At 38.6% G+C, this 16877-nt stretch overlaps 1 protein-coding gene across 5 annotated transcripts in view; it reads left to right on the top strand.

Moving 5' to 3' along the window:
* The window catches only part of RUNX1T1 (RUNX1 partner transcriptional co-repressor 1), a 115631-nt gene that overhangs the window by 74611 nt on the left and 24143 nt on the right, over positions 1-16877 (top strand). For all 5 annotated transcript variants that reach the window (XM_026099754.2, XM_064507756.1, XM_026099755.2 and 2 more), the window contains 4 exons: positions 2248-2429; positions 10081-10331; positions 12252-12337; positions 13028-13229. In XM_026099754.2, the coding sequence (XP_025955539.1) occupies positions 2248-2429; positions 10081-10331; positions 12252-12337; positions 13028-13229 (721 nt within the window). The remainder of the gene's footprint in view (positions 1-2247; positions 2430-10080; positions 10332-12251; positions 12338-13027; positions 13230-16877) is intronic.

A 16877-nucleotide genomic window follows, 5' to 3' on the forward strand; every position in this document is an offset into this window, starting at 1 on the left:
AAAACTTTTCAAATACTGTTTTTCTTCACTTTAAATGGAGTTTAAGATTTCATCGAAACATTGCTTGATGCCAGTTATAAACCAGAATGCCCTCTTAAATTACAAGGCATATCATAATTTTCTATAATAACTTGTAAAAAATTAAGAATGGCATAGATTATGTTTAGTAAATACATTAAATGTCATAAATATATAAATATTCTGTTCACAGAAAACGTGTTTAACACGTTTAATATAAAGAGTGCATTTAGTTGCAAGTCTGCATGTTTATAGCTAATGAGCAAGAATGAACATTTCTTTAGGAGAAGGAAAACTATTTAAGTTCACTTTTTGGCTTGCCACCTAAAAATTCGGTTAACTCCGGGAGCCAGGAGTGCTCCTGTCTGACACAGATTCCTTTTGTTTGTGGCAGCGCACAAGGTGCTCAAGCATGTTGTTTTCCTTGCCTTCCCATCGGCAAAATGCGGACTTCACCGCACTTCTGTCTTGTAATGAGATGTTTTCACCTTCCAAGTATGCACTACTGTTGAAATCCTGGTGTTATTTCCTCTAGATTTTTATTTCTGTGTAAACTACGGTCACTTTCTGTCACGTAGGGCAGACAGCATACATAGCTCGATGTCCTGACTTTGATTCTGTGTCTGAGCTCTAAAAAAACACAAGTGAAAAGCAGTGCACAAAAGCACGTACCAGCCCTTGCTATGTGATATAGCCATGGACAAAACCAAGTGAGGACAGACAACTTAATAGCCAAATAAGATTTTTTTTTGGTACTTTCACAAAATAAAATGTTTATGTTCTGTAGAGGTCTGGAAAGATTTCACATTCCAGAATGGTGTTTTTGCCTGTCTTAAGATGAGTAAGTGATAGCGAACACTATTTTTTATTTTTGTTGTTTTTAAAAGCTCCACAGGTACTGACACTATTCCAGCTTTTTTGTTGCACAGTGGATCTTCTCTTCTCTTACAACATAGCAATAGGTGCCTTAAACATTTCCGTTGTTATACTACTAGCAAAGTAATTTCCCAAGATCCTGTGCTCACAACTTCCCAGAACATTTACTTTCTGTGCTTGCTTCCCTATAAGGTGTCTTCTTTATAAAGTCAGGACTTTTTGACTGAGACATATTTTACTGTTTAAAAAAAAGATTTTTTTTTTCTAAAAAACTTATTTTAAGAGCAAAGGGAACCACTAGACACTTTGTCTTATCTCCAGTTACCAAGGGTCATGAAATTTAATCCAATACCTAAGAATCTCTAGGCAACAAATCTTTGCGCGCAAGGCATAGAACAAGAGAGGTCCAGGTCCATCACCCGGTGGCACAAATAAGTAGGTAAGGGATGCCTGGATTATCCTAGTATGAATGCGTTCATATGCTGCAAAGAAAGGAAGCAATTTCCCAAGAAGTTTGACTGTCTTCTCTGAGGGGAAAGAGATACAATTCTACTCCAGTCTCAAATCTGACAAGAAATACACATAAGTATGACCCCAGCGTAGGCACAAAATGCACCACCCAGGGATCAGTAAGTATTTCCACTACTACACCTGACTACTGGTACAATCCTGTGACCCAAGTTCCCTGGAGTCTTGACAGGAAGGTTTAAAAATACTTTAGGCTACATCTGGCTAGGAGGAGGAACTTAGTCTGCCAGGTGATTAACTGAAGCTCTGGAACATGAGATTTTATCGTAATCCTTGTCTTCATGTGTAACTGCAAGCATTATGAGCATGCTGAGAGCAATCCCCTTCTACCCAGCCCCCCGAAGGAAGGGGACAGAGGCAACATAAAGTCACAGATCCTAAGGCTTCTAAAGATTTTTGAGTACTAACTGCAGTCAGAATGGGAGATGAGTATTTAAGAAGCTTTGCTGCTTGTGAAGAGCTGCTGCTCCATAGGAATGCAGGTTTTGGATAATAAGAAAGGTGAGGTGAGCTAGGGCCGTGCTCTTTCCCCTTGTAGAGATACGGAGCTCAGACTTGGTTTTCCTGTAGCACTTGCAGTTTCGTTTTCCATTTTCAGAAGTAAACTCCCATTCGTTCATGCACACTCACCAGAGCCATGACCTGACCCTCTAATGCGGCTGTCACTTGTGCACAGCCAACTACAATAACCATAATTCAGGATGAGCGAAACAGGTTCATCCCAGAGTGGGCTTTTCATTGATTTCTAATTTTTCTGCTTCGTCTCTGTCGAAAGTGCCTGCGAGCCATTCAGCTGCTCCCTTAATGTGCGAAATGCTCTTGCAGGCCAATCTGCCCCTGCTCCAGCGGGAGCTGCTGCACTGTGCAAGGCTAGCCAAGCAGAACCCAGCCCAGTACCTCGCTCAGCATGAACAGCTGCTTCTGGATGCCAGCACCACCTCACCTGTTGACTCCTCAGAGCTGCTTCTCGATGTGAACGAAAACGGGAAGAGGCGAACTCCAGACAGGTGAGAACGGCTGCACCTTCCGCGCCGTAGTTGGAAGTGGCTAGTGGGCTAGGGGTCGGATGTGCCGATGTTTGCCGGCAAGGCGGAAGCATGCATGGACCCAATGTGGCCATATCTAAATAGAAATAATACAGAGCGGACAGTGCTATAGTAACTATTTGGTACATAGTGTTTCTGTGCAGCTTAATGTGATTAGCAGATCATTCCAGCTCCATATGTAAATCCTTTGTATTGAAAGTTTTGCTGCAGTAAACATTACATAGGGGGAAAATAGATAGGCACTCGTATTGGGAAGCACAAGGCAAGCTCCAGTGTGCATGCAGAGCTTTGATTCCTAATTCTGATCTGCCATGTTTTATGCAGTGCATAAGAATATGTTTAACATTTCTTCCAAACAGAAGAAAATTTCACTAAAATCAGTTGTATTGCTGAGCTGAGGAAGACTCTATGTAAAAGCAGAGAGCAAGCGAGCACATGTGTGTATGAGCTACACTAGCTTTAGGGAGTTGGATCAATTTTCTCTTTTTCTTATTTGAATAAACAACTGTATTTAGTATTACAAGAAAATGACTCTTGTGGTTATTTATTTTTAGCTGCCTTCCCGTAATAGTGTTAGAAATTCAGCTGGCATGTAAATATTACCTTTGGGAGGCCCAAATACTGGATGTTTCTTAGTTTTGTTTGCCACAAGTGGTATAGTATGGAAAGCTTTTATAATGCTGTTCTGACAAATGCCACTACCTGCATGCACAGCGCACTGCCAGCGTGCTGTTTATCTTTCAAAGGGAAAAGATCAAGATATGCAAAGCCTGGAGAGATTGCAAGTTTTGTACAGGTGACATTTTTGTGTATGGGCAGAGAGCGATAGCAGAAAACATAAGGAGAAAACAAAGTCTGAAGCCTATTGAGGCTGGTAGATTAAAATTCAGCACCAAATATTTGAGCATATATGAGCATGAGAGATTCATGATATAGATGTGCTACATCTTGAAAATGTCTGTGTAGTAATATTTAAAGCTACTCATAACCAGAAGTGGACAGTAAAAATTAAAGTAACATAGCCATTAGATAGAAGAAAATGTAAAAGTATTTGAAATGGACTTGCTTTAGGTCATGTTTCACCTGCTTAGGAAATTGAGGAGAGATGGCTAATTTTCCGAAATTCTCCATGTAGTTTGTTATTTCCTGGAAAGAGAAGACACTCCAAAGCTGAAATTCAGCCCCATGAAGCATTTGGGCTGCATATCCTCAACCTTTGCAGAGCAGTGTACCAAAACGTCTATACACTGCGGGGAGAAAAAGGCCTCTTAAAATCTTGTGAGTTAACTTAAATATCAGCGTGGTGAAGTCCAATGTGAGAAGTCGAGTGGTGTGTTTCCTCCACATAGATAGACATACATTGAATTATCTCCTAAGTCTGTGAGGTCTTGGCTTGGCGACGTGCCTTCCCGATAGCCTCAACTGAAGTGCCTTTTCCTGTGGAGTTAAGGTCTCTTTTATGCTCCTTCCAGCTCAGGGAGTCTTGAATTCCTTTCAGTTTAGTAATAGAGCTTTGGGGTGAAGGGTAGACAGTTTAACTTAGAGTTTTGTGGGTGAGGGTGCTCTCCTCAGAGATGAGACTGGTGAGTTTGACAGCCTCGGTTTGCGAAGAGGCTGTAATCCAGGGTCTCTCATTCTGCTGGCTGCTCTGGGCGAGCACCGGGCTCGCCGTGTCCGCCTCTGCTGGCTGATCTGAGCTTTGCATTAATCTGCCGGCTGATCCGAGCTTTAAGCTGATCTGAGCTTGGTGTTGCCAACACTTTAAGCAGGATTGAAGCACACCTTCTGCATCGGGCCTCGAAAGCAACTTAAGTAGGCAAAGACTTAGTTTATGAATGCCAAGTGGGCTGAACCGTGAGAGAAGTACCGAGACTCAGCCTAGGGAAGCTGGATGTGCTCTGAGCACATCAGCTGGCAGGACTGGCATGTTTTGCTGGTGAATATATACCACCTGTAGACTCTGAGGTGCCTAAGCAATTAAACAGTAGTTTTTGTAGACTGCTTGCTTGAAATTAGATTCCTTAATTCTGTAAAAGTGGCATTTCAGAAACACATATCCTTTTTTTGACCCTGAGATTGTTTGATTGCTGTCACAAAAGACCTTAACCTATTGGAATGATTCCTTAAGCTGATTTTTGGAGTATCAAGTGAGCCCATTGCTGGTTAGTTGTGGCTAGGTCTCCATCGACTGTGATCAAAGTTATACAGAAAAAGAGCAACTGTAGTTTTGGCTGAGTCAGGTTCAGTGGAGTTGCCTTGTGCACCCAGGAATATTTGTACTACAGATTCAATAACATGGACAGGAGCCTGTTGGAAAGACTCTGAAATGGACTGAATGAGAGTTTGCATACTTTTTAATTTGGATAGTAGAAGTAAATCAACCACAAAAAAACTGTCCTCAGACTCAGATCATGCCTAGACCGAGTGAGTATTGAAACCAAGTCCTTGTCTTGCTTAATGCTCGTTAAGGTATTAATTATTTTTAAATGTTTATAGAGAGGCAGGAGGAAACATCTGGGAAAATATGTACCTTTTGTTTAGATCTCTACGTAGTTTTCAAATACACTAATAAAAATATAGTGGAAAATATTAGGCATTCTTTAATAGGAGGGCTGCTACTACTCTCTTGCTAAAATATGAAAAAAAACATGACTAAAAGGCAACATCTTTCCAGGGGAGCTAAATGCAATTGGAACAATTTTTTTAAGAGAGATGTCTGTCACTAAAGTAAATTGCATTGTCTTTTTCACTTCCCCTGGGGAACGGCTTTCTATATAATGTGTGTATTTTATATATACACATATATTAGAGACAAGCACAAATATATTAGAAATATGCACACACATTCTTCTATAGTTACATTTTTCTTTTAAGAACAGATAAATGCATACTGTTGATTCCAGCAGAGGTGAAATATTGCAAGGCATTAGCCCTAGGAGTAGGATGCGTGTGCTGGACATAAACACATTTACCTCTTGGGTTTTTGTTAAAGAAAATACCTCCACATACAGTAATTTTTTCTGCTTATATTTTCAGAACCTTGTTTGCATATGCATTTTCCATTTGTAGTTATTTATCTGCATATCCAAATCTACTGTATGTGAGATTTTATAGAGCAATCTGACAGCAAAGCTTCGTGTTTTACTGAATGTTTGCTTGGTGCATATGGTCTGACACGGATGAGCAGCCACGGTGAGATTTTGGAGTCTATTAAACTAGCTCATTAAAAAGATCAATCTGTTTCTGTAATAACACTGGGAACCATCAGTCACTGCAAGAGAGAAAAACTGACACCTGAGGAGACAACACATTTTGGTAATTTGTTCATGACGTGTCATGAACAAAGTGTTCACTATATTTTGTTTACAACTTTTGGAGTTTACATTCTCCTGTAGTAAAGCAAAAGAACTTGGACCAATATGGGTTTTTATTTTGGTGAATGAATGCTTCGTTGTAAATAACATGATTCTAAATACATTACTACAAAAGACATTTTTTGCTAATTAGTCATGCTTTGAGGTTGCTAGAAAAGCCTGTGTGGCAGATGAGCGTGTTATGTAGTGACTACATTTATGACAGCTACCTACAAAGTGGGTATAGGAGATTCTTAGGCAAAAAAGTCTGTTACAATATCTCCGGTTCCAAGTGGGAAGAAAATGAAAGTGTTCATGGTTGTTTTGTGACTTCAGAAAGTGGCACTGTACTTGCTGTACCCTTGGTGCCCCAACAGTGACTTCACATTGAAGATACCTGGGCACAGGGACCAACTTTGTTACTTCTTTTAGGTAAATATTTTTACTTCAAGAAGCTGCGAAGCATCTTGGTTAATGAGGTGAAGTATGTCAGCAGATCTTACAGCGATACTCCTTGTTAGCCATGTGCAATTATGATGAGTTTTAAGAGAATTTTCTTAATATAAATAGTTAACATGGCAAAATTCATCTCTTCTGTAATATGGTATTCTAAACAAAAAATATTTTTTCCTCTGATAAAACCTTATCACTCCTTTGGTCATCAAGCTGATACTGGCAGAAGTCCAGTTTAAATGAAAGCGTCTTGCACAAATAGTGGATGAATAGCTTTGTGTTGTTTTTATAAGCTGACTTCTGTATTCTAAGAAATTGGTGTAATATTCTGTATCACGTGAAAGTTAGTTTTCCAGTCAGGGCAGTCTTTCATGATCAGATTTTTTATTCAGGAAATTACCTATAGATTGTAATAATCTAAAACTGAGGTGATAACTTAAAAGCAACATAAACTGTGTAAAATGGATACAGATTAATGACTAGTACCTACTCTGCTATCCTTAATCTGGGCAAATAATGTTTCCAAGTAAAACTGATCTCTTACCTGTTTATTGCCAAAGGACCCCATCTTTTTAATATTACCAGTTTTCTAAATGGCTGCGTGAATGCACACACAGCTTTGGATACACATCAAGGAAACAGTCGCCGATATGATGCAAGACAAAGAAGAACAAGAAAATGTGTCAGTTAGGCTTCCTACACATTTAATGTGATTTCCTCTCTACATCTTGTTGCTGCTTTGCAAAATCAGATGGTTGAGGCTGAAAATTATGGTTTTTGAACCCAGAACTGTTTTGTTTCAGTACTTATATGGGTCTGCTGTGGAACAGGAATGCTGCCTCGGGCACCTCGGGAAATGTTACGGTCCCAAGGGAATGGGAAAACGAAACCAAGAAGAATGAGTAAAATTGATCAAACAGGAAGGCAGAATAGGAGGTTGAGGTCAGGCCTCCTGAACTATTGACTAGTTGTCTTTTATTGCCGTATTTATCAGTATATTCAGATATAGTGAATTTGCCAGTGGTTTCTGTTATGATGAGACTTTGGAGGTCATAACTTCACAGTTACCTTTCTCTGTATTTTATTTAGTCAGAAACATTAAATCAGTTTGTGTACAGTCCCATTCTGGTATTCTGCTAAGTAGCTTATTTGGACAGTGTAAGAACAAATTCTGGAATTAAGGTTTCAACACCCAGAAAGCAATTGACAGCCATTATGCAACATAATAACAAAAATAGGGATTGAATTTCAGTAAATGCATTTCCAATGGTAATGTTAATTTCTATGTTAGTTAAGCTAGGGGTTCTAGAAGAAAATGGACATGCTGGTGTATTGTCCAAGTTGCTGCACTGCATTGCAGTTAATTTAAAGTGCAGAGCATTAAAAATAGCACAGAAGTACCTGTACAGTCAGATGCAAATATCAACATTTGTATGAGAATGTGTTGTTTTGGCATCTAATTACAGTGGAGAGAAGCAAAAACACATTTCCTGATTGTTTTCCTGCTTCCTACATTTTGTTTTCTGCTTTGCTCTTCCTACACTGAACGATCCAAAACAGTCGATGAAGATGATTATTTATTTACAATTTATATTTTTTTCCCATCTTTGTTAGAGATAGTTCTAACTCTGACACTAAACAATTTTCAAAAATAAAAAGCTTGGCTTTTTTGCAGGAAAGTGAATGTTTTGCTTGTGTAGTATTTTTTACAATTGAAAAAACTGGATATTGAGTTTGAGTAGGTAATGTAAAAATAGAATGTGCACCAGCAACATACAAAAATGGTCTTGAAGAGCTGTCAGAAGCATCACTGCCCACTGAAGTTATTACAAGCAGTTCCGTCATGCTGAGAATCAGTGACATGTATCCTGATCCTCAGCTTTTCTTGGTTAGGAGTTCTTGGCGCCATCCTGCATTCGTTGTTTTGGAACAAGGTATGCACTGCAGTTTAACAAAGCATTTCTTTTATCTCTCTGTTAAAAATTGTAACAGCTGTCCTGCTGTACTGCCGAAAGATTCTCCTCCCTTCACCAAATTAAGGTGTAATAAAACGTATATACCAGCAGCTTCACTGGCATTAGTGACTGTGGTGAGGTCCCTGGAAAATCTGTCTTTACTCCTTCTGAAAACAGTGCAGCTGATCTCTTCATTTCCTGCTGGTAATTGCTAGGTCTTACTTTGATCCCCTCTCCCAGTGATGTTGGCAAAGGTTTGGCTTCTCCCTTCCTCTGCTCATTAACGTTAAAGGAGACCCTATTGAGAAGCAACAATTAATACACTGAGTGTTTCTCCAGAGAGTCACTGGAGGTCGGTTTGCTTGGTGGGGAGGGCTTGCTGAAGAGGGTTGGGTTTTTTTTCCTCTTTAACAGCAGGCAAATGACTTAAGAAAATCTGATCAAATTTACCTTCCTGTCAAAGTGACAAAGATTTTTGTTATGCTTTTTGTTGCTAGGAAGGTATGTTATGTCATCCATAAGTCATGGAAGAGGAAATTCTCTGAGTGCTGTACTGGAGCTTAGATTGCATAACTTCATAAAGTCTTTCGCAGTTTTTAGACAAGTTAGATACCTTTTTTTCAAGAAAGGCTGGATTTCCTCAGCTATTTGATAAAGATTTGTGGAGAGAGGGACTCAACCGTTTGAAATATTTATATTCGATAACTCTTCAAAGTTAATCTTTTGTAGTTTTTGTTTATTGCACTGGTATAAAAACTATACTATAGTGTAAAAAAACTTCCCTGAAAGGAGTTATGAACCCATTGAAGTAACTCTACTTTTTCTTTCTGCTTTGTTTTAATGGATGATTAGTCAGTGCAAGTTCCAAGTTTTCACTTTCATGGACAGAGGTGTAAGTAAGAGATTATTGTTGTGATCATAAACATTATATTAGATTAAGAATTGATCTTCTTTATGTCCAGAGATCAAACTGAAATTAGAAATGCCATTACTTTGGGGCTGACAGTAACTTTCATATAACTTATTTTGAAATAGCTGGTTATGAATTGAATTAATAAGGCAAACTGCCTTCCTCCCTGATGGCTCTCTGGAGTTACTTCCGCAGAAAAACACTGCCTGTTAAAGAGTATTGGAGTGGGAAATCTTGACTGTTATTTGAGGACTTCAATCTAACTAGGTCTTTCTGTGAAATTAATGGCAAGCACAGCACCTTTGAGTGAAATAGCCAAGATGGTACAAAAATCTCTGAAGAAAACATTTCTCCTCCTCTAGAGTCATTCTTGCCCAAGGTCTCAATGAGATACTGATCTAAAAAGCTGCTGTTACCATGTTGTTCTGGTTCCTGATGTGAACTCATCGTGGCATAACTTACAGCACAGGTTCAGGACACTGAAACCCGTAACCTTAAGACTGTGTGCTATCTTCTGGAAAAAAAAATATTTCTTAAACTGAAAGTTTCCCCTGAGCACTGTATGCTGTAGCACCATTAAAAGTGGCAGTTGCTTGGCCCTTTGGAGCTGATCATTTCAGCTCTGCCGTTACGTGTGCATTCATCTGATCACCCCATGGTTTCAGTGAATGCTGCTCTCCCTCCACTGCTGCTTTTTAAGCTGTTCCATGGGAAGGGTCACTCTGCCAGTGTTTCTTAAGTTACAGGGATAGTTAAACAGGATAGATATGTCAGTGGAAAATTTTGAATGAGCATTGTTATGAAAAGTTCTGCAACACCACATTTGGAGCACAGATAAAGAATAAGCTTTAGTTCTTAAAGCTTCATGTGCAGGTGGGTGTGCATGTGTCTAACAGCTCTGCTCACAAAGCGAATAAAAGTTCCTTTGCTTTATTTTGCAGAACCAAAGAAAACGGCTTTGACAGAGAGCCTTTGCACTCAGAGCATCCAAGCAAGCGGCCCTGCACTATTAGCCCAGGCCAGCGGTACAGTCCAAATAATGGCTTATCTTATCAGCCCAATGGTCTGCCTCATCCCACCCCACCTCCACCTCAGCATTATCGTTTGGATGATATGGCCATTGCCCACCACTACAGGGACTCATACAGACACCCCAACCACAGGGACCTCAGGGACAGAAACAGACCTATGGGTAAGGCATGGTGATTTTCTGCATTGTCCTTTCCAGGTTGCTGTTTTCCTTGTAATTATACTCTCTATTTTGATTTTTTTTCCCTGCTAAAATATACCCCCCCCCTTCAGGTATAGCCTTTGTGGAAAATTGTCCATCTGGGGGCTCCTAATGGCCTTGCTATTTCAGGCTAGGATAAGCAGAGCCCTTTTTTGTCTTGAATGCCACATTTGTGCCAGTAACAAAAGTGATATAAATTTATTTCAGTTTAGACAACAGGAAGATTATTAGCCTTTGGAGGCACGTTCCCTGGGTGACATCTCAAGAGTGCACTGCAGCATGGGGATGCCTGCTGAGGATGCTTGCAGCAGAAGCACCATATCCTGTGCAGGACAGCACTTGCAGCACATTTTGCTTTATTGGGATATCTGATGATCTTAGATTGGCCTGGCTTGCTTCACTTCTGCACGTACTATTTTTTCTTCTTTTGAACCAATCTTCAATGAAAGAGGAACATTTACAAATAATCAGCATAATAGAGAGGAGTCTAAGCAAAGAGCAAGTGTCGCTTCCTCAGAGTGCTGATGATACGTACTGCCTTGGTTCTACCATGTTGTCAACTGCTGTGATATATGCGCTACATTTTAACCACATGTTGTTTAAACATCTGTGAAAGGATGAACCCTTAATGATGCTCTGTTGACATGGTAGTAATTACTGCATTTAGTGAAATAACATTAAGTTTATACTAACATTTTTTCAGCTCTTTGAAGTACAGCTAGTGTTTGTTGTCGTTGGTATCAGATATTGTCTTGCTCACTTCTTCACGTAGTTCAAATGAAATAAATATATATTAATTATGGTTTTATATAGCCAGAAAAGTTTATGTGCATTCCTAACAGGCCATCTCGTGACCTACAGAACTTAGAAATATTGAAGACAGTAAATTGAGTAAAATGATAGCGATCTAATGAGGAAAAAAGTTCTAAAGAGAACCTAGACCTAAGTTTTCAGGCATCCATTTATTTTTATGGTGGTATTCCTGATACAAGACCAGGAATGATTTTTTTTGAATTGAAAAATAAATAATAAACTCTCAAGTGTATTAGAGGTATTGTCAGAATAAGAATATCTTAATTTTAAATGTTGGAGTAATTATTCATTTATGATAAAAATTTAAAATTCCATTATTTCCCTAGTGTTCTTCATATTAAGACTAATTTTCAAATTAAGGAAAGTTTGGGATCAATATAACCACAGAAAAAGAAGAATGACTGTAAAATCTTAACTCTTTCAAATATATTTGAGAATTACTTCCAATAAGTTAGAATAATGACTGCTAAGGAATCTGTTTGACATTACATTTGTTATCAAAAATCTTCAAAGTTTCACCTTTACATCCAAAGATGATTTTAGTTATTCTATGCATACTGTAGTATGCTAAAGAAGTCATTGCTGTTATAGCACCCATAGTGGAGCTATGCCCAGAATTGAGGTAAGCTAGTTTAAGTGAATAGAACAGCGGCAAAATAGATGTTTGTTACAGTAAAACATTTAAAATAAGACATATACTTACGTTCTGTATATTCCTTTTATCCATGAGTTTTATTAATCAAAGGGATAGTTGTGTTTAGCTATGTTCTTACATATCTGTGCTGAGATTGGTAAACTTGAAGTAACAGATATTTCTGATTGTAAGGAATGTGTGCCATCTCTGTCTGCAGAAACATTCCTTAAAAATTTGCCCACAGTGCGCTTAGCAGATGAATATCGTAGGTGTCTAGGTTCTGTGTGCATGTGCATCTAGAAGCGCACATGTATACATATGCATGTATATGCATGACATATATGTCATCACATATATCCTCAAGGCTCTGTTTTCTTCTTTTTCCTCCTAGAGGACTACCAGCACTGTAAACATGATTTGCTCCTTTTTGGCAGGGTTGCATGGCACACGTCAAGAAGAAATGATTGATCACAGGCTAACAGACAGAGAATGGGCAGAAGAGTGGAAACACCTTGACCATGTAAGGATGATGTGTACTCTTACGTAAAACTGCCTGGAGGGTCTCCTGTGTGCAATAAGAGAAACCAAGTTAAATATCATCTGTTAAGGATATTATTTAAACTTTTTCTTTTAAAACAAATCTGCATCTGAGGACAAGTCTCGAAAGCACTGGTGACTAAATTTGGGAGCCTGATGTTCCTCTTTAGGTAGCTCATATTGGTCCTTGCTGTTCAAATACCTGTTACAGAATCCTAATTGCTGTAGGCTTCCAGATGCGGAAGGGATGCTGCTCTCGGAAGCATGGATTTGGAACACACGACCCTCACTCTTAGAATGGTTATCTGTATTTGTTCTTTCAATTTATTAGCTCTTATAACATTAGCAAGCAACAGTTCTGTCCCAGATATCCTGGGCTACTATGATGCCACATCATGCTAGTAGCTGGACTATAGTAATTTCAATTTTTTGTCTTCTTTCTTTCCCTTTCCCCCAGAAGTCCATAGCTACACAGTTTAGGATCACCAGTTTAGCAGAAATGGATTGTTCTGTTAAAGTAACATTAGAGTTTTCCATATATATTTGAAGGAACAGGAGAGGCTCTTTCACTCTTAGAACTCAGGCCTTCAGCACATTAGTGTTTTCTTTTTTTTTTTGTCAGTTTGTGAGTAAAGTGTTCTTTTTTATTTCCCTCTTCCACCACTGTGAATAGCTGTTAAACTGTATAATGGACATGGTGGAAAAAACTAGGCGATCTCTCACTGTACTACGGCGATGTCAAGAAGCAGACCGTGAGGAGCTTAATTACTGGATACGGCGGTACAGTGATGCAGAAGATTTAAAAAAAGGCGGTAACAGCAGCAGTAGTCATTCCAGACAGCAGAGTCCAGTGAATCCAGATCCAGTTACATTAGGTACAGTATCCTTTGTTTACCAGTCTTGTATCAGCTCAGCTAAGTGCTAGGTGAAGTTCAGATTTGCTCTTCTGATTCTTCTTCCTTGATAGTGATGAAGTATTCCTCTGTGCTGATTACTGAATTAACTGCAACTTCTGTGTCCTAGTACTCCTGTTTACGTGTGGAATGGTTTGGGGTCTTTGGTGATGCTTGGTAATTTTCTTTCCATTCAGAAATGTATGAGGGTGGTGGAGTGGGAAAACAGGAGGTAATGTAGGATGGTAGAGCAATAGGATGAATGCACTAGCTCTCACTCCCTTCTTTCTCCCTTCTCTGCCAAGCCAATTAAGCAAAACTATAGGTGCTTCTGGACTGTTAGCATTAACCTTCTCAAATAGAAGGACCTAACTTGGAAAATGTCTGTTTTAAAGAAATGAAGGGAGATATAGATATTGGCACTTCTTGGCCGTACTTGGTTTCAGTATAAGAAAGCGATAGCCCAGCGGGGATGTCTGCTGCTGGGCACACCTAATACTCCGAGGTCTGTGCCGGCTGCTGCAGCTCACGCAGGTGTATCTGCACCAGCCTGGGCCCTGCTCGCCCTGTAGTTACAGCCGCACAGAGCTCAGTTCAAGCTGCAAAGCCCACTTAAGAAGCAGACTAAGTAGTTGACTTTCACCCTGTGTGGACCTCCAGTTACACTTGTACCAAAACACTCATAACTAGTTTAAGATGACTGCTGTATAAACACAAGCTCTTGTTTTGTGTTCTTCCTGTAATTCCTCACTGTTATGTTGGCCTGCTTCTCCCATCCCCTTACTTTTGTGGCAGGTGGCAGGTACAGAAACATGTCTTAGTGGTGCCTTTTAATTGATCTCTGTTCCGTGGAAAAGAGCAACAAACAAGGATTCTTGATCTAATATTTATCTTTCAAAAAAAAAAAAAAGGCCATATCAAATGCCCTCTGCTTGCGATCATCATAAACTGTGGTCATTAGCAGAATTGAATATGTATGTTATTTTGCAACAAAATTTTATTTGAATCTGTGTTTTCCTTTTCTCAAGGATAGCTTTTTAATTCTAAAATCTATTTAATTGCAAATAGAGAAATAGAAAAATAAATCTGATGCCCTCTCCATATTCCTATTGGTAAATCATTAGAGCTCTTACTGTAATATTTAGTGCCCCTTCATAACAAATGAACCTTTTTTTTTTTTTTCCAAATGATTTAAGCCAATGGGATTATAAATTAGCTTTAGGCAGTGAAAGGAGGGGTTATGGAAATGTTGTTCCAAGCTTCACTAATAAGTCTAGTCTCTAGAGAAGCCCTTCTCAAAAAGAAACGTTCAGGTAATGGCTTGTATGAATAGTATTAAATGTAATATAAAGAAAGACTCATAAATATGACATCTGAAATGTTGATCACGTCTGCCGCTTTTGAAAAACACTTGTGAGGAAACCCCTAGATCAAATGCAGTGCCACCCCTCTCTGGTAAAGCTGTAACACAGAAACAGCCAGACCATTGTTCCTGTAAGCTTTTTTTCTTTGTATGTGTGTTTTTTAAGGTAGTTTGTAAGTAGAAAAGTGAAAAGAGACTGAGTTTTCATAGTTTCCTCAAAGAAACTGAAACTCCAGACCATTCATCAAAACTTTATGGATGATAATACAATCCAAGAAAGATAGTCATAACAAAAAATATTTGTTTTCTTGATAAAATGAAGAGCAAACAAATAGAAAAAAATTGTCATTTTGCTTGGCTGTGTATTTGTCAAGATGAATTCTTGGAACCAATAAAGTCTTATTCCCTAGAAAAACAAATGACACAGCCTGTGGAAACATTATATGACATTATATGACACACCAGTTATGTCTGCAGTATTATGGATACAGTTTAACTGATTGGAGCAAGTCCATTTCAGTTTAAACATGCCCCTTTCAGTTAGCTGGCTCTAAAAACTACTTCCCTAGACTCGTGGACCTGTAACTTGGAATGCTTCAGTGATGTAATATCCATGTCAGTCGTAAATATTGATAAGAAATGCTTTATATCTGACATGCAAGGCACAAGATAGATACTTATTTCAGACTCTAAGGAAATCTAATCATTTTATTTCCTTAAATCTGGTAGTAATCTAGGTAACAAAATGAAAATTCTGAAAATTCAAGAAGTGTAATTTAATTGAAGCCGTATCTGTGAGCCTGAAGACACTGTTTTGTTATGTTTTTTTGTTTTATTTATGAAGGGAGGAGGGAGAGGGATTGAAAAATTCCTCCAATATTTTAATTAAAGTGCTACAGCATGTAAATACCACTTTTTGCTGCAAGGATTCTAAATGTCAGTGTAGTACAAAGAACCCTTTGTATTTTTTTTTTAACGAGGTAACCCACCCTTTAAAAATTGCCATCTTGTCATCTCCACTGGCAAGGAGGAAAAAAAAGGGGCCATATGGCTACATTGTTTGTGTCTTTGTTTCTTTATGATTAAAATAACATCAATGAAGTCAGAAGTTCTCACTGTAAACATTACGTTCTCACTGAAGTACTGTGAACTGCAATTTAGCATAGGTAGTTTGCATCCCTAAGAAACTGAAAACAATTTTTGAATCAGTAGACCTTTCTTCTGCAAAAGATTTTTGTGCTTCTTTTAGCTTGACATCCCTGCAAGACATTCTTGAGTTTGACAGTTCACAGTATCTGTTCAATATTTTTCTGGTGATATTTTTAACTGAGAAATCAAGTGAAATATTTGATAATTAGTTAGTAATCCAATTCACGCGTTAGCAGGTTAAAAATAATTTTTTTCTAAGAGTGTGTTGAAGGTAAGATAGGTCCATTCCTCTTAGTCGGAATTATACGTGTTTATGAAAGTCTAAAAATGACTCAGACTTTACATATATTCACTTGAGAGACTGTGGTGGTCTATGAAGTGAATAATACATCATCTCACTTCTCCATTTCTACTGAAGAATTTCAATACTACAGACTACAGCAAGCCTGAAACTTCCATCCTTGCAGTGAATAATTACACGTATCAGACAATGTATACTGAAATACACACAGTCGGATAAATTAAAGATGAGAGTTCTTCAGCATTGTGGGTTATAAACAAGATCTATAACCTTACTGAGTGCAGCTGTGTCTCCAGATAAGTGGCGTAGATCAGAAGACCTGCAGTGATGTTGATATTTTGTATCTGTTGAATTTATCTGTCCGGAAATCTTACAAAATAGAGTTTGAAATCCCCAACTGGAGAGTGCCAATGCCTGCAGGTTTTGCCCCAGGAAGCCAGAATTCTCAGAAACGTACGAACTTGTCAAAAACACATAGGTTAGCTGCTTCTTAATACATTTTTAAATGTTAACTCTCTTAGAGCTAGTTTATATTTTAGCAAAGGTTGTTCACCCGAGTGCTTTCTCTGTTAGCCCGGACATTCCCGCTGACATGTCTGTACGTGCTGAGATTATAAAATCTCTCCTGTGCCGTTTGCAGATAATCAGCATTGCTGTGATATGTGTGGTATTCTCGACATGAGCTAGCAGGAATGCTGTGAATACCACAGTAACATTTATTACTTGTAATTCCGGAATGTAAAGCCTCTGTAATCGTGGTCACTGATGCCATTAAATCTTACTCTTAATCCACTAGCTGCACTGGAGGTTTGGGCTA

This window comes from Dromaius novaehollandiae, chromosome 2, assembly GCF_036370855.1.
Source record: "Dromaius novaehollandiae isolate bDroNov1 chromosome 2, bDroNov1.hap1, whole genome shotgun sequence".
Classification (NCBI taxonomy): Eukaryota; Metazoa; Chordata; class Aves; order Casuariiformes; family Dromaiidae; genus Dromaius; species Dromaius novaehollandiae.